The sequence below is a fragment of the Geospiza fortis genome, unplaced genomic scaffold, assembly GCF_000277835.1.
Source record: "Geospiza fortis unplaced genomic scaffold, GeoFor_1.0 scaffold55, whole genome shotgun sequence".
NCBI lineage: Eukaryota > Metazoa > Chordata > Aves > Passeriformes > Thraupidae > Geospiza > Geospiza fortis.
Window position 1 is genome coordinate 8,012,226 of NW_005054308.1, and position 23,105 is coordinate 8,035,330.

The 23,105-nt window shown below is 45.8% G+C and overlaps 2 protein-coding genes across 3 annotated transcripts in view; one reads left to right on the forward strand and one right to left on the reverse strand.

The window, feature by feature from the left end:
* The window catches only part of CYFIP2 (cytoplasmic FMR1 interacting protein 2), a 43,942-nt gene extending 21,310 nt beyond the window's left edge, over window positions 1–22,632 (forward strand). The window contains exons 22-30 of one of the 2 annotated variants that reach the window (XM_005418766.2): window positions 194–281; window positions 7,191–7,334; window positions 8,165–8,255; window positions 8,914–9,044; window positions 12,126–12,198; window positions 12,700–12,794; window positions 17,102–17,340; window positions 17,757–17,904; window positions 18,471–22,632. In XM_005418766.2, coding sequence (XP_005418823.1) covers window positions 194–281; window positions 7,191–7,334; window positions 8,165–8,255; window positions 8,914–9,044; window positions 12,126–12,198; window positions 12,700–12,794; window positions 17,102–17,340; window positions 17,757–17,904; window positions 18,471–18,638 — 1,177 coding nt within the window. In that variant the 3' untranslated portion in view covers window positions 18,639–22,632. The remainder of the gene's footprint in view (window positions 1–193; window positions 282–7,190; window positions 7,335–8,164; window positions 8,256–8,913; window positions 9,045–12,125; window positions 12,199–12,699; window positions 12,795–17,101; window positions 17,341–17,756; window positions 17,905–18,470) is intronic. The other variant, XM_014312216.1, reaches the window with a different exon arrangement.
* Window positions 314–2,997, reverse strand: FNDC9 (fibronectin type III domain containing 9). The gene is made up of 2 exons (XM_005418765.2): window positions 2,899–2,997; window positions 314–1,781 (listed from the first exon to the last, which is right to left on the reverse strand). Exon 2 carries the CDS (start codon window positions 1,772–1,774, stop codon window positions 1,112–1,114), a length of 663 nt encoding a protein of 220 aa, XP_005418822.1. The 5' UTR covers window positions 1,775–1,781; window positions 2,899–2,997; the 3' UTR covers window positions 314–1,111.
* Window positions 22,633–23,105: the final 473 nt, after the last annotated feature.

Genomic DNA, 23,105 nt, shown 5'->3' on the forward strand with positions numbered 1-23,105 from the left:
CAAAAATGAGACGAAATCTCTGTTTTGGTAAGTTTTACACCACCAACAGATTGTGGCAAGATTTTGCATTCCTGTTGGTGTAGCTCAAGTGATGAATTCTAACCAGCCTGCAACTGCAGGTCATCCCAGACCATGCAGTGTCAGTTATCCAGGCTCTGACCACTTCCCTGCCCATCTCCCATGCCTGCTGCAGGTTTGTGAGGACAGCCATCCCCTTCACACAGGAGCCCCAGCGGGACAAGCCAGCCAACGTCCAGCCCTATTACCTCTACGGGTCCAAGGTCAGTAAATGAGCCACAACAGCCAGAGGGGTGGGGGTTGGAAATATTTATTTAGGAAGAGAAAGAAAGGCAAGGACTGGTTCATTTACAGAGTGGTGGGTGTGAATGAGCAGGGTCACGTCACTGTGTGCAACCAAACAGACATGCAAGAAGCAGATTCATGTGCTGTTGCTGTTGTTTTTCCATATTCTTCTCCATAAAATGCCCATGTTAAGGGGTGTCAGCAATGCCCTTGCTTGGTGTTGGCACTGAGACTGAATCAAATCCTTCTAAATGCACAGGCAAGTGAGCAAGCTGGTGCTCTGATGCAGTGATGCTCCCCAAGGAAAGTACCACTTCAGGAATCCCATTTTCTGTTCAAAATGGGAATTACTGAAATACTTGTGTGTGCACTACTTAATACTGACAAAAAGCTTTTTTCTCAGGCTGCAATGACTGCTTATGCAGGCGTTACAGAGGCTTGGGTTGTGATGCTAGTGGAGGGGCACTCAAGTGTGAAACTACTTGAGTGGAGTTTATTTCTTATGCACATTTGATTGATGACTCTGAGGTGAACCTACAGCACTGATGCATATGAGCTAATGACACTACAGTCTGCCAAGCCTGGCTGTTCCCAGAGAGCTGACTTGGTTTCTTTTTTAAAAATCCTCAGTAAATGAGAGTATTTTTGTCACTTGACAAAAATCTTTCTCCCTGTGACCAATGTCTATGCCTCATGTTCTACGCTGGGACAGACAGCTGCCATGGACACACAGACAGTCCTCTTGGCAAGAGCTGGGGAAGAGCAGGACAAACCAAACCTCTAAGCAAGATTTTGTTTCCTTTTGCTTTCATTGAAGGCCATGCTGTGGAAGGATGGCCCTTTTATCATCGCTGTTTTTATAGGAAAAAAAGCAGTGAGGGGAGTTATATGGGCTCTCCTTCACGAAACTGGAGCTCCTCATCAGCACAGTGGTCATGGGCACTTCCAGGAGCTCCTCTCTCAGTCCATCATTCAGTGGCTCCTCTGGTGAGCCACTTCCTTCCCCCACTTCTTCAGGGCTGCTGTCGGGGTGCTTCAGCCTGGCAGCCCAGTGGCAGCGTGCAGACCAGAACTGCAGGCAGCCGTAGGCCAGCAGGGCGAGGAAGCAGAGGAGCAGGAGGCTGCTCACCATCCACATGGACGTGGTGGGCTCGTGCTTGGAGCCGCCGAAAACCAGGGGGATTTTGTCCAGCGTGTGGAAGGTGGTGCAGTGGTTGCTGGAGGGGTAGGAGTTCTTGCAGGTGATACAGAGCACGTAGATGGTGGAGGGCGTGAGGCGGTGCAGCACCAGGGAGCTGAGCGGGTGCGGCACGCGCTCCTCGCGGTGGAAGTTCTGCCGCAGGTAGCCGGCGAAGACGCTGTTCCAGTTGGGGCGGTACATGACGTGGTAGTAGTTCTCTGGGCAGGGGCTGCTCATGGCCCAGGACACGGTGGCACTGGTGTAAGTGATGTTGTGCACCTCGATGTTCATCGTGCCCCTGAAACCAGAGGCAGGGAGAGGCTCAGGTTTGTGATTCATGTCCGGGCTCAAGGGACGCTGATATCGGTGGAGTCTTTCCTTACTCTCCCTGAGATTGGACTCAAAACTACCCTGCCTCACTTAGGTGACATGCTAAAATTACAAAAGACAAATCCAGACTACTGTATCACTCTGGTTCATAACAAAAACGTCCAGCTGGAGCACAGGGTATACTTTTTGCTCCAGTTACATTTTTTAAAAAAAATCTCTGTGACTGCTTCTCTGTTTCAGAAGCTATTTTAGCTTTTTGTTTCCCACAAAATAAAAATGATACTGCAAATATTATTAGCATAACGTGATTATTAAACTATTAAAGCTATTTTAGCTTTTGGTTTCCCACAAAATAAAAATGATACTGTAAGTGTGATTAGCATAAAGGGATGATTAAACTAGCTCCAGCTTGCCTTGTGAAGCTGCCAATCAACAGATATTTTGATTTTACACCTAAATGCCATTTTGAAAGCTCCATAATGATTAATTCACTGTTTTAAATTGTCACTGCATTTTCTGTACCTTCCTTGCTTAATAAAGTATGAACTCTTTCTGTTCCTGCAGCATCTCACACTGCAATATCAGCATCTTAAATGTGAAATCTGTAGGTTGGTGAAATATAAAAGCAGTGCCTTTAGGGAAACACAAATATATGAATAGTAAGAACAAAGACAGAAAAAAGACACTGCCCACCTAACAAATTTAAACATTTCAACTGATTTGAGCCAGAGCCAGTGAGTAGTAGGTGATGATCCCGGATGGTACAATGTCCTGTAGTTTTTTAGTACTCTCTGAGCTGTGTGGCTGTTTAGCAACCGCCACAAATTACTTGAGCACATCCCTTCTTTAGATCCCCAAAGTGCTCTCTGAGCCTCGCTGCAGGGTTCTCTCTCCTGGCCAGAGAGTGCTCAGAGCAGCACCTCCATTCAAGTGAGCTGGTTTACTCATTCCTTTTTCCTCTCTCTCTAACAATAACTAACTTTCCTTTCATTCACTCAAGAATAAGCTCATTCTAATGACTGCTAACCTGTCCTTACACGAGGCTGCACATGCCCATGCTGAGCCCTCCCAGAGCCACCACTTACCTCCAGCCAGGTCCTCAGTGGTGACAGAGGTGACAGGTCTGGTGACAGAGTGGCCTCAGGCAGTGCCTTGCCAGCACTCACCTCCCTCCTGCCTCTGCTAAATCCCTTCCCTGAACTCCCTCGTTTATACCCAGCTCGGGCTCCGTCATCTCTCACCATGGCAACCAATAGGAAAGGATGGGCAGGCATCTTCCAGTGATTTGGGAATGTTATCCCTAAAAGCTTCTGCCTGGGAGAAGTCTGTGTCTCCAAGGCAGGAAAAAACAAGCCAGGTAGGGTTTTTTACTGGCTTATTTGAGTATTATTTTTTCCCTGTATCCACAATCCCCCAGCAAGAACATCACTGAGCCCAGCAGGCTCTGGGGTTACAGGCACATGGTGTGAAATCTGGGATCCTGACCTGTGGTTCCCATTGACTCAGAGACTCTGTCTTTAATTCTGTGATTCCTTGCACACTTAAACTACTGATTTAAGTTAGAGCCATCAGCAGTACATTTTGATCCCTGATGGTGCTGCAATTTCCAGTAGCCTTTTAATATTTTCTAAACTGTGTGATGGGAGTAGGAATTGGCTTTTCAAAGACTTTGACCTCCTGCTGGACTGCATGGGATTAAGACCTGCTCTTTGAATGCCTCTGATTTGCAGGCAGCTTGGGGATGTCCCCTGTTGTTGTACCCTGTCAGTCTGGTGAGAGGGCAGGAGGGAGAAGCAAAGCCAGTGCCTGTGCTGTTCAGGGAAGCAGGTTGAGCCTGTGGCCAGGAGGGGACAGATGGGCTTGGTAGGGAGAGGCTCTGAACAAGTGACTTGCTCCTCTCTAAAGCCAAAATGTGCTGGAGAGGAACTTTCCCAGAAATGTTGATGCTGAGTCTGGAGTTACTCATTCCACTTTCTAAGACACTCTCAGCTGTTGCACTGAAATTAGGTTGGCTGGGAGCCCTGACTTGTCTTGGGTTCTCTGCAAGTTCTTTTTTTGTCTCTGAGTATATTGCTCTTTCATTAGCTCTTCGTTTTTCCGAGGGAATTCTGTACCTGTCAGTACTATCTATTATCTCTCTCTGTTTAATTTTATCAGATAAAACTCTCCCTGCCTTTCTGCAGGTGAGCTGAGACAGGTCTGAGGCCAACAACAAGGTCACAGACATGGAAATAGAACTGGGGTTTGATTTGCTCCATTTGTTGCTAAAGCTTCTCCAGAGCATTGCTGGTCACCTCCTGAGCTCCTAAAGCAGCGCTGGGGCCTTGCCCACATGGTCACAGTTACAGATGGCTGTCCCTGAGACCTGGGTGCAGGATGGGCTCTGTGAGACACTGGGAGCTCTGCCCCATGCTGGAAATCCCAGCCTCCCATCCCCAAAACCTGCCCATTTGGCCCCAAACCAAGGATGGGGCAAACCTCTGCAGTGTCTCCAGCAGCTGCTGCTCGCAGGAAGTGTCAGGGTCAGGCTTTGCTTTGGTCCTCTGAGGGGTCAGAAGTGGCCACTGAGCACGGGGGAGTGAGCTGTGCTGTGCTGTGCTGTGCAGTGCAGCCAGCTTGTGCCTTCAGCTGCTTTGTCTTAAAATACCCACTGGTGTCATTTTTTACATCCTACAGTCTCTACCCCAAGCTGTGTATCTCACCCTTAAATGGAGTTATATTTTTAATTGCTGGCAGAGCATTATTATTAGACGCAAGCCTGCTGTTAGTGCACTGTGTGGCTCTGCAGAGAGCTCCAGGAACCCACCTCATCCTGCAGACAGGCGGGCGTGAATCATCCTGCTCATCTGCAGCCACTGCACATCCTAAAAGGTCTCTTCTCCCAGTCAGGCTAATTGCTGAGACCCCCACTCAAGGGAGGAGCTGGCTGGGAGCTGCTCTTCAGCCCCTTTATCCCACTGAGGAGTGAGGGAGTGCTGCCAGGTGGGGGCTGCTTGTACAGCCAAATGTCAGCCCTGCTGTGGGAAAAACCTGACCAGCTGCACCACAGCTGGTACCAGGGGTGGCAGCCCATCCCAGGGGAACAAGGCACGTGCACAGACAGAAGTCCCCTGCCCATGGAATAGCAAAGAGGCCTCCAGAAATGAATGTGGATTCATGAGCCCACTGAAATAAGGATTTTTTTATTCCCCCAAGCTAGGATGAGCTAGTGTGCTGAGTCTGGGGAAATAACAGGGTAAAGGAGCCTACAGGGAGGTGTGGAGGGAAGGTGCAAGGAGCCATCTCTGGGCCACTTGGATCACCCCTGCAGCACTCACTTTCTGGGGACACTGGGGCTGGGACAGTGCCTTGCAAAAGTTAAAGCAACAAAAGCTGTGGGAGTGTGGCTGGGCTGGGGCCCTGGAGCACTGACTTCCCTCTGGGATGGTCATTTTGGCCATTTGGCAAATGTTCCAGCTTGGGCATTACCTGGTGTTTAAACAGAAACACTTCTCAAAAAAACACATTGCAGTTTTTCACAAGTATCACGGTGCATAACCAATGGCTTTGGGTCTGTCTCTACCAGACTTTTAAAGACTTGGTTATCTGAGGATGCAGACAGAAGCCTAATTGAGGTGCTCAGTTCTCTTAAGAGCTGGTATCCAAGGAGCTTTGAAAGTAGGCTTCTGTCTGCCTAAATAATTCTTAACTCTGACATATACCCACATACTCAGGGCCCTTTTTTTTTTCTTTAAGTTTTGATGGGAGAGAAAGGTCTTGCTTATTGTGAATGAGCCTCCAAGGCAGTCTTTCTGCGCTTAAAATTGTGTTTCGGGGCTATTTGCACCTACCAGGAACAAGAGGTGAAATTACATTTCACAGAAAATAGGGGACTTTCTAGCTGAGCCTTATTTCTGCTGGTTCAAAGAGCACTTAGGAATTACAGCAGGTAACAACCTGCTGGACCAGATCTGTAGGGTTGAGACAAAATGAGGGAGAATTAATTGATTAAAGTAACTGACGAGTCTGTGAAAGCGTGGTCAGTACACTGGTGAAATTCTGTACCTGAGAGCAAAAGAAAATAGTTTTCCAATTTTTAGCCAATGGCTTTGTAACCCATTAGCAGCTCAGATGAAGTGTTAAAAGTAAACCTTGTGGAGTGAGTCAGGAGTGGAGGGTGACAGGAGCCTCCAGCTGGGGATATTGCAGCAGTGGTGGAGCAAAGACAACATTTTGCCCTGTTCTGGTACCCCAGCCCTGTCTCCCTTTCACCCAAACTCCTCAGTGCCTTCATCCCATCCCTCCCTTGGCTCCATTACTGGCAGGAAAGGATCCCTGTAGAATATGTCTGCAGTATCCAAGGAAGGCATTTGGGATTCAGTCTGATTTGTTTCCTTATCTTTGTTTTACGTGTAGGTAAGCATGAGCCTGGGGTTAATCTGTGTTTTGTTGGAAGGGCACTATGTGCCAGGATCTTTTCCAGGATGGCTTTTTTGCTGTTCCCTGAGGCTGAAGTGGAGATGTCGGGGGGGAGAGTGCAGCCCCTCTGGGCTGAGTCGTGATGCCAACACTGACATTGCAGAGCCCTCTCTGGGCATGTGGAGTCTCAGCTAAATCTGAGTCTCAGTACTTCTCTGCAGAGCACACAAGTGAATTAATTCCCCCTTCTTCTCTTTGCCTCACACCAAATGGATCCTGTAAATGTTCTAGTAATGAAGTGTTGCAGCAATTTCCATGTTTCCAAGATGACACTGGTAGAGTACATTCCTGGAAATCACTTTCTGTTCTCTGCTGCTAAGAATTTTTGGGGGCACCATTCTCCCCAGACCAGTGTCAAATTCTTACCCTTGGCACGGACCCATGGGATGTCTGTTAAGTAGAGGCTGATGTAAAGCTTTGCAGGATGCAAAAATGATCTTTTCTGTGTCTTTTCCATCTGCCCTTAAACTCAGTTGCTTCAGTTCCTTCTTTTCTTAATAAGTCTCATTTAAAGCAAGTGCTCATAGGGAAAAAAAAAATCTGTCTGCTTGAATGTATGTAAAACTTTTCATTTTAGTGGAGAACAATTTGATTTTGAAGAGGCAAAGGGCCATTGAACTATTTGATTGGGAGTGTATGGGAGAGTAAATTTCCTTGGAAATGAAAGTGGTGTTGCTACATAGGAGGGTAATAAAGCCTTGTGACGTGACAGTGTTGAGGTTAGAGCATATCTGAGCACATAGGAAGAAAAGCAATCTCTTCTCCTACAAGAAGCACAAGTGGGAATGGCCATCAGTATTATTATTTCTCTTCCTCCGCCTTAAAATTTGTAGTGATGGAACATAACACTGTGATAAGAGAATTACAGGTCTGGTCAGGAATTACAGGTCCTGTAACTGTCACCAATTCCAATTTGCAGCCTCTCAACATCGCCTACAGCCACATCTACAGCTCCTACCGCAACTTCGTGGGGCCGCCGCATTTCAAGACCATCTGTCGGCTCCTGGGCTACCAGGGCATTGCTGTGGTCATGGAGGAGCTGCTGAAGATTGTCAAGAGCCTGGTAATTCTGAGCCTGGCCCTGGTGCTGGAGAAACCCCAAAGCCTGGATGGGGGCAGGCAGTGTGGGCGTTGGGATCGGGGTGTTGGCGTCGGGGCACCGTCGTGGCTCTTGATCCACGCTGGAACACTTGGAGCCATGGGCTGATTGTCACTGATGAGGAATCCCAGTGATTCCTGTGGGATGGTGGAGTGTCTCAGCAGGATCAGACAGCACTCAGCACAAAGGTTTTATGGTTGACTAAATGGAATTTAGTGCATTATCTCATGTAATGTATCCACAGGGTGCAGGTGTGTAACTCCAAATGACAGCAAGGGCTATAAACTAAGCAGTGTGCTCTGCTCTAATCCATGTGTGTCCAAAACATCTGATCTGCAGAAACTTGCTCTACATGAATGTAAATTCTTTATTAAACTCTTGAGTATCCAGGGATCATTCCTCAGGTGGAAGGAGCATTTCCTGTGCTAGGGAGTGAGTCCTTTGGCAGCTCTGGTGAAATGCTTTTTGGGTTAGAAGCACAGCTGCATCTAAGACTGAGCCTTGTTTTAGATTTCAGCTGCAAACAATGCAAACACAGCAAGCTGTATTTTGAAGTTGAAAATCCATGCAGCTGGGATTTATTCTTTGGGAGGAAGCTGTAAAAGCACTCTGACTCCATACACTTGGGCTGAATTTCATATTTGAGTGAAATCCAAATTAAGCAAGTTCTTCTCAGACTCCAGCTGAAGTTTCATCCTGTGCTGTCAGATGTGGACCCATGCACAACAAGCCTCTTTCAAAACCAGTGCCAGGACACCTGGCATTCCAGTTTAACCTCCCTTTGTCTCCAACAGCTCCAAGGCACCATCCTGCAGTATGTGAAGACTCTGATTGAAGTAATGCCCAAAATCTGCCGCTTGCCAAGGCATGAATATGGCTCTCCAGGTGGGTGCTGCTGGAAGGATCCTTCAGCAGGGCCTCAGCCTTGTGTTGCTGCAGCATTTACTCAGGCCCACACTGACGGTTAATCCAGGCTGGGCACCTGTCCTGCCAGTGCCATTTGCAGCCAGGTTTGCTGGGACACTTTCAGCTGCTCTGCTGTTAACACTGGACCATGTATAGGAAACCTTTCCAGGAAATCTCCTGCTGGAAATTTCCTTTTGAGCACATAGATTGCTGATAAGAGAATGTCTTCTGGTAGCCTCTCTTATGTTTTCAGGATTCTGTAAGCTTTTGTGAGTTCACTGGTATTTTTAAATGCTCTGTTTAGCTGGTGAAGAGATTTTTTTGCAGCATGCCTGCAGTCAGAAACTGTGGCTGCTGTACATGAGCCAGCACCAAGTCATCCATCAAAGTCTGGAACCTCTTTCCTCCTCTGATGAAGAAATGCAGGGAGTTTAAATGACTTACTCCCTATTTCCTAAGGCTTACTGAAAGCAGGATAAGACACTGCCTGTTAGTTCTTCCCAATGCCAGTCTTTGTGTATCCATTTAGCAGCTGCAATTTGTGATTAAGGAAATACCAGACACTGATCATCTTTTCATCCAAATTACCGGGAAGTGATTCCAATCTCTTTCTTACTGTCCTTCCTTCTCTTTTAAGGAATCCTGGAGTTTTTTCACCACCAGCTGAAGGACATCATTGAGTATGCAGAGCTGAAGACTGATGTGTTCCAGAGCCTCAGAGAAGTGGGCAATGCCATTCTCTTCTGCCTCCTTATCGAGCAGGCTTTGGTAAGGCAAAACCCCCACACCAACATCGTACCCGAAATTTCCAGCTCAAGAGTAGAAGTGCAAGTGGGTTCTCCAGCAGAAGAGTTTGGGAAGTGTTACTTTCCAGCTTCTCATGTTCTCAGGGTCTCTCTGGGGCTGTGTTATTGGAGTTTTTGGACATGTCCTTGAGGATGTTGTGTGTTGGCACGGGGTCAGGCCTCTGGCATGGCTGAATCTGAATACTGGAAGATCCAGATTTCATTCTTGGACCTAAAGCTGCCCCTTGTTTGTCCTGCTTAGAAATAAAACCAACTGGAGTTAATTTCTAGATTGTAAGCTCTCTGGGGCAGGGATCAATACTTTTTTATATGCATATTTGTACAGTGAGAAGTAGATTTGATCCCTCTGCTCTTTTGGGGTGCCAGCGCAATGGAAACAACCTGGTTGATTGTAATGGTGGAATGGATAAAGCAATCCAACAGGAAGGAAATCTGCTGATCATATATGTCCTAGGACATCTTCACTGAAAATTTGGCTGGAGTAACAACTTGGTATTGCCCCCTTCACTGGAGTTTTAAACGTGCACAAGTCTCTCAGCTCATGTGATGCCCTTACTCGTGTGGGGCAAAGACTGTGGCTAAGTGCCACTCATCTTTTTAGCTCCTAGTTTTTCCCATAACAAATTTACCAAGCAATGATATTATCTCATAATTTAGCCCAGAGCCAACTGAGGAGTGCTCAACAACACAACTGTACATTAAATGTGCATACTGTGTCATAATGGTTTGGGCAGGGTTGTTTCAGTTTTTCCAGAAATATTTCAAAATTGTTTCCCTGGCATAAGACAGAACTTCCAGACAAAACCAGGAGTTTTGTTCAGAGCAAACCCATAATAAAGTTCAAAGATTCCAAGTTTTATCTGTCCATAGAACACAGAGAAAACTAAAAGTCTCTGCATGTCCTCAAAATGGATATTTCTACCCTTGCCTTTGCATTTTAACTCCAGATCTAGAGACTTTTAATTCTTAGTATAGTGTATCAAACACATTCAGTGAGCAGTGGTTGCATAAGATGAAGACAAGAGATGTGTATCACCCACCAGCTTGTCTGTTATAGAATTTTATAGAATGACCAGAGTTGCCAACTTTATTCTGGCAGTTTCTGTTCTTTCTGTGGCTTTGTCAGTGCTTCCTGCTGTTCCCAGTGTTGGGTTTTTCTGCTGGATGTACTGCATTTGCCTTTCCTAACACATCTTTAATGGGACATTCAAGGGACATGGTGATTTCTTTAGAAATCCTTCATTTCAATGCAGAAATGTTCCTTGAGTCCCAAGAACTGTACATCAGCAGTGTACTGGCATTTTAGAATAGCAGAAAATAAAGATGATGGGAATTTGGGGTTCCTTTAAGGAAGGCTGCCCACCAAAGTCCACATCTGCTTACTTTCTATGCCAGACAAGGTCTCTCCCTCTTGGATCCTCTGTTTTTCCTTGCAGTAATAGGCTTGGAATACAAAGCCATTTTGCATGCAGTGGGCACTGGTTCCCACTTGCTGGAGGATGTCAGATGCACAGAGCCATCACAGAACAAGATTTTCCCTCTAATGGAGCTCTTGTGTAGCAGGAAGAATTGCTTTTATACTGCAATTACCTTCAGAGCTGTCTGAGTGATCTAAGGCTGGTGGTATTTGCCGGCAAAAATGGCTCTGATGCAGATGTCCAGTCTGCTGCATTTTAGCCCCTTTTTATTGTTTAAGTTTGAGGAATGAGGGGTTGCTTGGGATGAAATTTCTAAGCAGAGTTTGTGCTCTCGGTTAATGGGCCTTGGGGAAGAGGTCTGTTAATAACATGACTCATTTTGGGACAGATATGAGGTGAATGCAGGCTGCAAATGGCTGAAAATGCTCACTGTATTAGAGGAAAACAGCAGTGGAAGAACATTCACCTAGGAATGAACAGTGTTTTGCAAACAAAATGACCAAGGTGGCAGGCCCACTCCGTTAGCATCAGCACCTCTGTGCCCGTGGAGGGGCCCCAGACTGTTCCTGTCCCTCCAGCACTGTGTCACAAACTGCACTCCCACAAACTTGCTCTCATCCCAGCATCCATGCGCCAGTGCAGCCTCCTGCAGCTCCATGCTCCACTGTCCTGCTGGCTGGGAGGGTGCTGTGCACCCCTGCATCCCAAACAGGCCCAGCCCAGTCATTCCATGCGGGCCCGGGTTCCTCCTGCTGCGCTCTCATGATCTGCTTCCGAGTGTGTCCCCATCTCTCCAGTGAGCTCAGAACTGAAAGCATGTCCTGGGAGCAGGCTTTGGCAGGAGCAGGCTGATGCCTTGTCGTGACACGATGCCTCTGTGTTGAACAGCTTTGGTTTCCTCGCTGCTGTTTCCCATTGCAGACTCGTGTACAATGTACTGTCGGCCATCGCTCCTCAGTCTCCACCTGCCTATTTCTAGGTTTCTCCTCCTTGTGCATCTGTGTTTGGGATTATTTTTTTCTCAAGTGCATTGGCATGCATCCCCTAAGGTGGCATCTCATGGTGTTATTCCTCTCTGGACTTCTGTTTTATTCTTCTTGGTGCCTGCACCACTGGGATTCTGGTAGCCCTGGCTGAGAACACCACACCAACAACCAAATAATTTCAGAGCAGTTATGATGTGCCTATTTGCAGAAGAGCCACATGGCAGTATATTTTTCACGTACACTTCCTAAAATAACTAAGCCAAAGGGTAATTTCCACCTGGGCACTCTCTTAAAGAACAGGCTGCAGGAATTCATTCAGGGCAAGATGAAGTGGAAACTTCCATATTCTTTATCCCCTCTTACTTTCAGGGCTAGTTAGTAGGACAGAAAATCAGTGTAAAGGTCTACCCTTATACAGGCAGGAAGTAACTTATTTGAGTTAGGGAAACTTCCTGACTGAAGCGTTACTTTCGTTTTGGATCATTTCAGTTCAAACACTGGAGTTACTACTGAGCTGGGTTGGATCTGAATAGGTGCTGTAGGTGTGAACTGTTGTAGTGTTGCCCAGGCCCCTGAGCCATTCACTCTCCCCCATAGGTATTTTTTAACTTACTTTATCTTTCTTTCTTCCTGCCTCAGTCCCAGGAAGAAGTTTGTGATTTGCTGCATGCTGCTCCCTTCCAAAATATTTTGCCCAGGGTCTACATCAAAGGTAAGAAGCTGAGAGGGAAGCAGTGGGCAGACTCAGAGGTGTCTGCCCAGAGGCTGTTTTCTCTCCCATCTCTGCTGAGGATTAGCTCTGACCCTGCTTCCCCCTCCAAACAGATCAGTGGATACAGCCAAACATCAGGTGCAAACAAAAGCCAGGGGTGCATTACCTGTAGCATAGTTACAACCTGAAACCTCAGTCAGCTCGGGGGTTCCCTTGAGGTTTGGAAGCCATTTCACAGCCTCTTTGGAGAGTGGCAGCATGAAATGTCCATCTCAACAGGAGTGCTCGGTAGCAGGGCCGTGCTTTGGACATGTGTGATAAAGCTGCTGCTGAGACTGCACTGCCCATCCCTCCCTCCTGTGCATCACTGGCCCCTCATTGCTGTGGTTTGGCTCCCTGATCCCACAGTCTCCTCGGATGGTTGTGGGGGGCAGCTCTGAGCAAACTCTGGCGGGTCTCCACTTCCTCCTCTCATTTCACTGTTTGCTGCTCGCTTGACAGAAGGAGAACGCTTGGAGGTGCGCATGAAGCGTCTCGAAGCCAAGTATGCCCCACTCCACCTGGTTCCCCTAATAGAGAGGCTGGGCACTCCGCAGGTAAGGATTGCATTGGAAGGGATGGCTGTTGGAATCTCGTAGCAGTCCCCACATGGCCTGCTTGGCCTTGGGAAAAGTGATCCTTTTTTTTTTTTTTTGATTGATTGATTGATTTTTACAACAAAACATCAATTGGACGAGCAAATCCAAATCCTTGCCCAAGCAAATGCTCTGAAGGGAAATTTGTGAGCGGGTCCAGGGACCACACACAATTTGTGTGTTGCTGCCTCCAGTCAGGAGAGCTGGCAGGGAGCTGTAAGGCAAGTGTGCTAGAAGCCAGTTCTGAATCAGAACAACTCCAAAAACCTCTTCATCTCCACTTTAAAAAGATGGAGAATTGCTGAAGTGGTTTGAGGAGAATCTTTGCAGAGCTATCCTAACAATCAATGCCATCACTTTTGGGGATCCCATTTTAGGACTGCAGTGGGGTCCATTTAAGCTCATCCCTGTCAAGGAATTCATCTGAGAATGGTTTCCCTCCTAGCACATGCTTAGAGCTTCAGCACATGCTTAAAATTACGGCTCCATTTAAGTATCTTCTTGATGTGGGTCTCAGCTTGGGAAAGATCTCTTGTGCAGAAACTCAGTACTGTTTAAAATACCTCCCTAGACTGATCAGTGTAATGGGCAAAATTTGAGCTCCATTGATAGAAATTATCAAACTTCAAGTGCCCATCTACTTGGGGCTGATGGGATAAAAATCTTTCAAGTATCAAATGAATCAACACCCTTTTCCTGTAATGTACTGATGAGGGAATGGAAAGAACACTCAGCTGGTGTAGGAGGTGACAGATCTATGGCAGGCAGAAAGTGGTTGATATTTTTTCCTGTATTTTTTTCTCATGGATCAAGGACATTTTGAACTTTGCATCATTGGAAATCATCTGAAATAGAGAAATTGGCTGGATAAGTGAGGACTTTATCTTACTCTGTAGACACTTCCTTTTAAAGGAGACACTCGAGAAAAACAATTCACCTCTGTGTTTTCGTGTCTTTGTGTTGGTCTTTCTATCTCTCCTTCTTTCCATGCAAAATCATCATTGAATTCTGCTATTAGAGTCCACTCGTTGCTTATCTCTGCTGTAGTTATAATGGTGATGAAAACAAAAGATATTTCATGTCCCACTAAAAAGTTATTTTTCTGTAAACTGTTCCCATATTCATCACACAGGTACAGTTGGGTACCAGATTTTTTTTTTTTGAGCTCAAATGTAAATGAACACAAGAATTGCTTTCTATAGGTGCCTCCATAGCTTCTAAGCTTGCTCCTTTTATGCAGTTTTGGACATGCATTTTGGAAATGCAGTTTTGGACACAGGCCATACAGGATTTTTTCCTACAGAATGCATAAATGCCTTGTAACAACTGTCCAGAATCTAAGCTGACATTGCCTGCTCGAAGCCTCTCCCAAAAGGTGGCCCCATGCATGTTATAGTGGGGATCTATGGGTTTTTGCAGGTTTTGGGTAGGGTTCTGGCAAGTTCACCAGTAAACAGGCTGTAAAAGAGGTTCAAAAACTGGAAATCAAAACTGGATTTGTGCAATGGCAGGAAAACTGCCAATGATTGTTGTAAATAATTACTTTGCATTGGAAATCCAGAAGCAGCTGTTTGATGGACCATTTGTAAAGAAACAGGGGGGTCAAAGTGGTTCATTAAAGGAATGCTCTCCCTTTTAATGCTGACCATAAAGGTATTTAGTAAGAGGTTTTCAAAGTGCTTGGTCAGTCTGGTTTCTTCCCTGGAAATAATCAGAGCATTTGCTTCTGAAGACAGAAGGAATAATTGAGTCAGCACAGTGGCATCCTGTAGCAATTTACCTTGAGAGCATCCTTCCTCTCCTGATCTTAGAAATCAGTGGGACCCCAGACTGTGAGGCAGCTCTGAACACAGCACCAACAGCTCTCCAGCTGCTTTGCCTGTGTTAAGATGTCCCCCCTAGGATGGTAGTCCTGTATCAAAGACTGTGATGAGTATTAGAACCAAATTCTGCCTGTGAATGTGCATAACTGACTGGCACTACCTACACTGAAAGCCAGATGCATCCCTTTCTAAATTAAGATCTCTTCAGAAATCGTGTACTAAGATCACTGGAGAAGTTTGTTCTCAAAAGTGTCCCTTTTATCATTATGTTTTAGCAAACAGTAATGCTAACACCTAGTTTACATTTGAAATGGCTCTGTTTCTGCTGTGCCCTCATTTTGCTATGATAGACCAATGTGTGCAGATCTGTGCCCATAAAAGCAGGTGAGGAGAGGGACACTGTACAGCCTTTAGCTTAAAAGCTGGATGAAATAAGTTTTTGCTTTACTTGCCAAGCAAACACAGGCAGGTGTGTGCCATGAAACCAGTGATACTGTCCCTGCTTTTAACAGATCAAGGGATTCCAGACCAAATGAGGCCTCTGCACATGATGACAGCTTTCCCTTGATATTTGCTATTAGTTGAAAACTAATTAAGCTGGGGTCCCCAGAACATCCTTGAAATTGTGGCACAAGCAAGAATTGAAATGCTTCTAATTTCAAGAGCAACCAAACTAAAAATGCTTGAGGTTACTGCCAGCATAAGTTGATAATCAGGAATGGGGATGTGCAGGCACATTCATGCATTTTTCAGAGTGGAATGAAGATGACCCAAGTAAACCAAGCATAATTCATGTTTTTAATGTCTGGCCAGGACATGTGCCTGCCCTTTGTCCCAGCTGCTGCGAGTCCCCCTCGTGACTGATTGGGGTAACATTCTATAGGCATTGCAGGGACAGCTGCAAATGGAGAAAATGCTTTAAAACTGCTTAAAGCTCCAGGAAGTCCTCTGGGATAGGCAGGGTCTCAGTCAGTGTCACACTTGTTCTGTGTGCCTGTTCCAGAGTGGTGGGAGGGGTGAAAGGCTCTGTGCAGCCACTCCTCTGCCAAGTGAGCACGGCAGAGCCAGAGCCTCCCACAGCCACGGGCATGGCTCTGACAGCACCCAGCTCCCATTTCATGAGTTAGTTTTGGCAGCACTGCAAAGAGAAGTCAGTCCTGCCACTGGAACAGCAGGAAATGGGGCAGCTGAGAGGATACCAGGGCAATGGGAGACCCCCATGCTTGCACCACTCAGTGAGCTTGGGGGAAGGCCCTGCTTGCTTGTTTTAAATCTCTCTCCCCCTTTTTTTTCTTTTTTGTCCTCTTGGGGAGCAGTGGGACTGAAATGAAGTTAATTCTCTTTTGATTTGCCTCTAGTATAAAAGCCAAAGTAACTTCATCCAGTGGAGCTATTCCAGATTTGTATATCTAAATCTGAGCGAGGATGTCACAGAAATTATCCACGCATGTAAAAATTATCCACATGTGTAAAGCTTCCACATCTGGGAAAAAATTATTTGGCTTTCTTATAAACCACAAGTTTTTCAGTATCAAGTTTGCAGTGGCTTCTCATCTTCCTCAGAGCTTTTTAACCCTAACTACAAAAGAAATCAAGAAAGCCATAGGCTATCTGCATTTTGAAGAGATGATGGCAATGTCCTGGGAAGCAAAATGTCCCTGTTCTCTCCTGTTTTATCTTCATAATCTGCAGAAATCATGAGACGAAACCCATTAAATGAATCATGAAATGAAAATCTTGAAACGAAGCGCTGAGTAGCACTAACAGGGCAGAGCAGCACGCTAGCAGAATTAAGGATCAGTATTTCTGGTCAGGGCTTTGCCTTCAGCTCTGGTGTTCTGACGTAAATAGTTCCTCCAAAAGATTCTGTGGTCGGTGAAATAGAGCAGAGCACTGTTATGGTGTTCAGAGGGGTCCCAGGATGAGGGAAGAGATGAGAATGTTGACTCCATGTTTCAGAAGGCTTGATTTCTTGTTTTATGATATATTATATTAAAACTATACTAAAAGAATAGAAGAAAGGATTTCATCAGAAGGCTAGGTAAGAATTGAAAAAGAATGATAACAGTCTTATGACTGACCGAGACAGTCTGGACAGCTGGACTGTGATTGTCCATTAATTAGAAACAACCACATGAGACCAATCACAGATCCACTTGTTGCATTCCACAGCAGCAGATAACCATTGGTTACATTTTGTTCCTGAGGCCTCTCAGCTTCTCAGGCTAAAAAAATCCTAAGGAAAAGATTTTTCATAAAACATGTCTGTGACAGAGCACCACATTAATCCTCCTGTTTGAGGGATGAGCATTCCCTGGTGGGAAGTGCCATGGGAGCAGCCATCAGAGGTAAGGCTGGACCTCCGGGGAGAGACCAGGCAGCGTTAAACGCGGTGGGCGTGGGTCACATCCTCACTTGTGTCCCTCTGGCTGTCCCTGCCCTCAGCAAATAGCCATCGCCCGGGAGGGGGACCTGCTGACCAAGGAGCGGCTGTGCTGCGGGCTCTCCATGTTCGAGGTGATCCTGACGCGCATCCGCAGCTACCTGCAGGACCCCATCTGGCGCGGGCCGCCCCCCACCAACGGCGTCATGCACGTGGACGAGTGCGTGGAGTTCCACCGGCTCTGGAGCGCCATGCAGTTCGTGTACTGCATCCCCGTGGGCACCAACGAGTTCACGGCAGAGTGAGTGTCCCCAGCCAGCCCCCCCGGGTGCCCTCAGCTGCAGAGACATCCTCTGTGGAGGCAGAGGGGCAATGTGGGTCCTTGGTTGTGCTCAGCTTTGTGTTGGAACAGCTGGAGGAAAGAGCAAGGTGAAGGGACGTGCCTGAAGTGACAGGTAGATGTGTAGATGGGCCAACAACCCATCTATGAGTTCTACGTCCTCACCCATCTTACCCCGTGGTTCATCCTACACAGCCTGGCCTGGGTGTAATTCTGTATTCTCTCCTTCTGGGTTCATTTTCTCTAGGTGTACACTCAGGACTGAACCCGATTTCCCTAGGAATTCACCCAAGAAAGTTCCCGGTGCCATGGTACTTCTCTTGCCTAACTCTTATCCTGTCATGTCTCCCTACCCATCACCCTGCTCCTCCCTCCAGGCAGTGCTTTGGAGATGGTCTGAACTGGGCAGGTTGCTCTATCATTGTTCTCCTTGGACAGCAGCGGCGCTTTGACCTCTTCGACTTCTGCTACCACCTGCTGAAGGTGCAGAGGCAGGATGGGAAAGATGAAATCATAAAAAACGTGGTAAGTTGAAAGGTGAGGTCCCAAAGGACTCAAGTCAGCACACTGACTTCTTTCTGTTTTCTACCCTGCTTTGTCCAAACTCATCAATTACAACAAAGCCTGGTGTTAATCTTATTCCTACTGGCTACCCTTGCTGTAAGGTTTCCATCTGCAGTCTCAGCAGAGAGGCCAAGGTTTTAATTGGCTTGAAAATCAAATCTTTTTTCTCCCAAAGCTTTTCCCTTCTTCCTGGGGTTAGGAAGCTGGACCTGAGGAGCTGGTATTTCCAGCAACCATCCTGTAATCTTGCTGGCTTTATCAATAAGCAGCTGGGAGCCTAGACTTTGGAGTGGTTAACTGAGGACCACTCAGTGATCCTGTTAATGCTCTGTCTTGAGTCATCAAACCCAGTAATGAAGCGAGTCACCAGGTCCCTGCGAGGTGCTAAGTGGAACAGGAACATGTGTTAGAGCTGCTTTGCCTTAGCAGAGCTTTCCAGCAGCAGGGCACAGGTGCTGCTACTTCCTAGCTGGTCAGATGACATAAGACCCTTCATGTGCTGTTTCTCTCCCTCACCACCCCTCCAGCCCTTGAAGAAGATGGCCGACAGGATCAGGAAGTATCAGATCCTGAACAACGAGATCTTTGCCATCCTGAACAAGTACATGAAGTCAGTGGAAACAGACAGTTCCACGGTGGAGCACGTGCGCTGCTTCCAGCCCCCCATCCACCAGTCGCTGGCCACCACCTGCTAGTGTGGACACGGACCCTGCACAGGTTGGGAAGGGAGCAGGGACTGAACCCAAACCAGCTGGGAGGGGTAAACTTGATGGTGTGCGGCCTGACAAGGGAGTGAGGCTGGGTCTGCCTCTCCACACGAGGACACACCTGCCCCTCGCCCCGCTGGAGTGCATGTTCCTCTGTACCATCCCTGTGATCGGTTTTACTCGTAGCTTTCGGACTTGAGGGGGGGTGGGGGTGGGTGGGCAAAATGTGCTTTTCTTCCATGAAGTGGTCCAGTTTTCCCTGTGATTCACCCAGTCCACACATCTCTCTGAAGCCATACTGCAGCCTTAGGTGGGAGAGCTCCACGCTCCCACGGCGCCGGGAACATGCTCCCACTTCAGAAACAGTGGGAGAAATCAACACCCCTGTGACATGTGCCACCAGCCAAGGAACAGGAGGGGCTGAAAACAAGTCCCTGATCCACTCTTGGAGGGGAAGAAGGGATGAAGGCAGGATGTCACCCATGGCAGTGCCCTGCGGAGCAAGTGCTGGGTGCAGAGGAGCCCTGCCAGGCTGGTCGTGGATGGATGCCTCACCCAACTTTGTGCTCTCTGCTGTGTCCTTGGCCTTTCCAGCAGTTGTTTTCATGAGCTTTGGCATGTGGGCTTGAGGATAGCAATGAGGCAATCACCAGATAATTCCTCAGCACTTCAGAGAGCTGGGGAAAGAGAAAACAGCCTAGCTTTTGGGACATCCATTTATTTTAATGCAGAGGTTCTCCCCTGAAGATACATCTTCCATGTGTCTGGTTTATTTTCCAATAAACCAGATTTCCTGTGGACTACAGAAGAGGCTGCATTCATGTGAACGTGCTCTCAAACATACTGATTTGGGTGGAAATAATCACCGGTGCTGACAGGATGCAGGTGTAGTTACCTTGAACATATGGGATCTTTGTTCTTCAGCCAAGGGTGAGAGCCAGGGTGTGTAATGTGTGTGTTCTGGGATGCTATTTTCCCTTGGTTTAGACAAATTCCTAGTGGCACAGCAAACAAATCCCTTTCTCCAGAGAATGGTGACTACCAGCAGGGCTTAGGAAACTTCCCATCACTCAGAAATTATGTGATTGTTGAGGAAAGATAAAATATAGGATAAGCTTTAAAAAATACCCAGAATTTTCCAAGTTCAGAGATGTTCAGAGAGAACACTGGAGTCTGTTGCCTTTTCCCACTCAGCTAATCTAAGATCCCTGGATATTGAGAACAAATTCAGGTGGAACTTCAAGGAGGATTTCATAACTCCTGGTCTAACCTGCTTCTAACCCTCAGCAGAGTCATTGGAGTGATACAAAAGCTTGTGCTTGTTGTGAAAGAAGATCAAACCATGTGTTCCAACAGAAAATTATGCCAGCCTCACAACTGGCAATGTTTCCTCAGCTCTAGCCTGGCCACAGCAAAAATTGCTGTGTCCAGATGTGATAATATATATTTGTTTCATGCATTTGTTACAAGGCATCATGCCTTGTAAACTGCATGCTGTTACAGATGTTAAAAAGGCAGAGCCTGGGCATTCATTCTCTCAGAGGGAGCATATAATTAATTAGTAGAAATATCTGAGCTGGAGTTTTTGTCTTCAGAAACAACAGCCAGCAAACTACTGCTGGCAAGAGGAGATCTTGGTGTGTGGCATGAGCTTGTGCTCCCAGACTCTCATCACCTACTCCCTTAATAATCAATAATCAATACCCCGCACGTGACAAGTGCTGGGCATTTTCACACCTTGAGTTTCCTTCTCTTACTGAGACAGACCTTTTCAGCTGCAGGGAGGAAATTTTGCAGCACAGTAATCTGAAAGTAAAATGAAATCTCAGGAAGTCTGGCTGAAATCTTGGAGTGGCAGGGAAGGAGCCAGCCCAGCAAGATGAGTTCTTTCCTCTGTGTGGTGAGGAAGAGGAAGAGCTTCTGGGGCTTGCTCTCTACTCACTCTTCCTCTAAGGATGTCAGTTCTGACATTCCATCATGATCCAACACTTTACACTACTGGAATGAGGGAATTTAGAGATACATATTTTTAGAAGGAAGAGAAGAATCAAGCATTTTATTTTTTGTGGAAAACAAGATGCAAGGAAGATAGATCCGACCAAGATCCTATTTTTCCTGACCTAAATAGCAAGTGCTTGTTATCTTGGTATGAAAGTCTTGCTGAAAAGCTGGCACAAGTCCCTGTCTGGCTTTCAGAGCCACCTATAGGCACAGCACAAATTAAATGTCCTATTACATCTGACAAGCTGTGGAATGCTGGAGTCTTCTTGGAAACCAGCATGAACAAGAAGTTGCTACAAAAGAATGAACTTTACCAAATGGCCCAGTCTCAGCTACCTAGACAAAAACGGGATATAGTAAGGTGAATTTAAATCCCTCTTTTCATCAGTTTAGGTCTGGAGTGAGTAATGAGATATTTCACCTAATAGTCTGTAAATCTGTTTGCATTCTTTTCCTGTAGTTTTACCAAAATTCCCTGCAACCCTGCAAAACACAGTTGCACTGGAAGGTTGCTGTACTTGTACAGGTACTTGAAAGAACAAGTAGTTGAAATCTATTTGTTGCCCTCAGATTTGCTAGCAAAAATGTAAAATCCCTCCAGATTCCAAGGGATTAAGTGTTTTGAGCAAAATGTCAAAGTGCATGAACAAAATGTAAAGTGTTTTGACTGTAGAGTGTATGCAGATCTTTTGCCTTGTTGCTCAAGTAGTATGAGATATCAGCTAGTAATAATCACAATCTTAATTTCTGAGATTTGATGTTACTGTCCTTTGATTATCTCAAGGATTAAGATACTCCTTAGCTTCAGTTTTCTCACCCTCTTTGACTGTATATGAGAAAGGTCCAGGCTTAGGTCTTCAAACAGCTCCATGAAAATGGATTTTTTTTTCTTCCCGTGCTTTTTTAAATGTCATAATTGTTAATGGAAATAGGGAGCAAATTTGTAAGAGTAGGGCTAAATAGTAACAGGTTGCCAGGGGGCGAGGGATATTCCCCACACTTGCAGACTTTCTGCCAAGTTTGGGAGTCTTCCTTGCAGTTATGCTTCAGTTCTGTATTTTTCAGTCTTTTATAATCTGCAGACTTCTAATGTTGTTTTCTTAGGGAAATGTTGACCCCTGTCTGAATCCTCCCAAATCCACTGACAATGGACTTGCTTTTTGTACCTATATTTTCCTGCTTATGCTAAGGTAGTCTGCAAACTGCCCAGCACTCACCAGCCACCACTTGGAATGTCTACTCCAAAGTCAAGCTGTTGGCTCCACACAGGAATTACAGGGAGGAGAAAGGATGGCCTGTGTCATGAATGAAGTCAGCCTGGGTTATTTTAATGTTCCCTCTGGCTTTGCCATTATTAAATGTGACTGTTGGCAGTGCACATGCTTTTCTGGGATGATGCTACACTTGACTTGCAATGCTACAATAGAATGGGGAAGCAAACTAGATGAAATTCAGCACTTCAGTGGTTTTCCTTTTAAATTCTGACAGCACTTAGTAGCACTGAACAAAATTAGTCCTTTTCCTCCTGCATTACTCCAGTCCAGTAGGTTCATGTGTATTGGAGAACAAAAGAGAAAAGAATCAAAGGTGTAAAAAAACAAGAAAATATTCTCAAAAACTGTTGTCAAATGTACCATATTTGTATGAAAAGCTGCTTGAGTTATTTTGTACAATGAATTTTATTTATGGTGAGGTATATTTACGCTTGTGATCTGATACAGTGTTAAATTTTTGATCCATATTTGCTATGCAGCTGAAGATGATATTTTTGTTTTGTATTATTATTTTTTGCTGTTGTTCTAAAATTCAGCCAACAGAAGCTTCCATCTCCATTAGAAGTGCTTCTGCAAGAGTAAAGCATCTGATACCTGGTGATATGTCCCGTAACACAGCAACCAACAATGTGTACAACAAATGTGGGATGACTTCTGTGATGAAGAGAAATAAAAATTGGGCTCATTCATGAAATGGGCAGAATTTACCTTGTGGTGTTATCATCATTGTGATAACTGTTATTTGGGGAGAGCTTTCAGTTGTACCTTGCACAAAAGAAAAGCCCATTTGATAAAAATGTTAAGCTTTTGTAAAAACCAAAGGAAAAAATATGAGGCTTTGTGGCCAACACCAAAATGGACATATTTTCCTATAAAAAAGTTAATGATTTTTGAGAAGGACTTCTTTGCACAACACAATTTTCATTTTAAAACTTGTTCTAGTATAAGAGGGTCAAGGAAGGGAAAATCATATAATCATTTTTAACAGATTTTGACAGGTTCTACTCAAAGCTAAACTGAGGAGCTAATTTCCTCTCATTACTGCAGCCTTGTCAACTCTACAGGGGCCTTTTTTTATTCCAGGAGATTCTCCTTGCTGTTTTTTCCCAAATACCCATTTGAAATCATTCTTAGTTTTGTGTTGAAAGCACCCAAGGAGCAGCCATGGTTGTTGACTGCA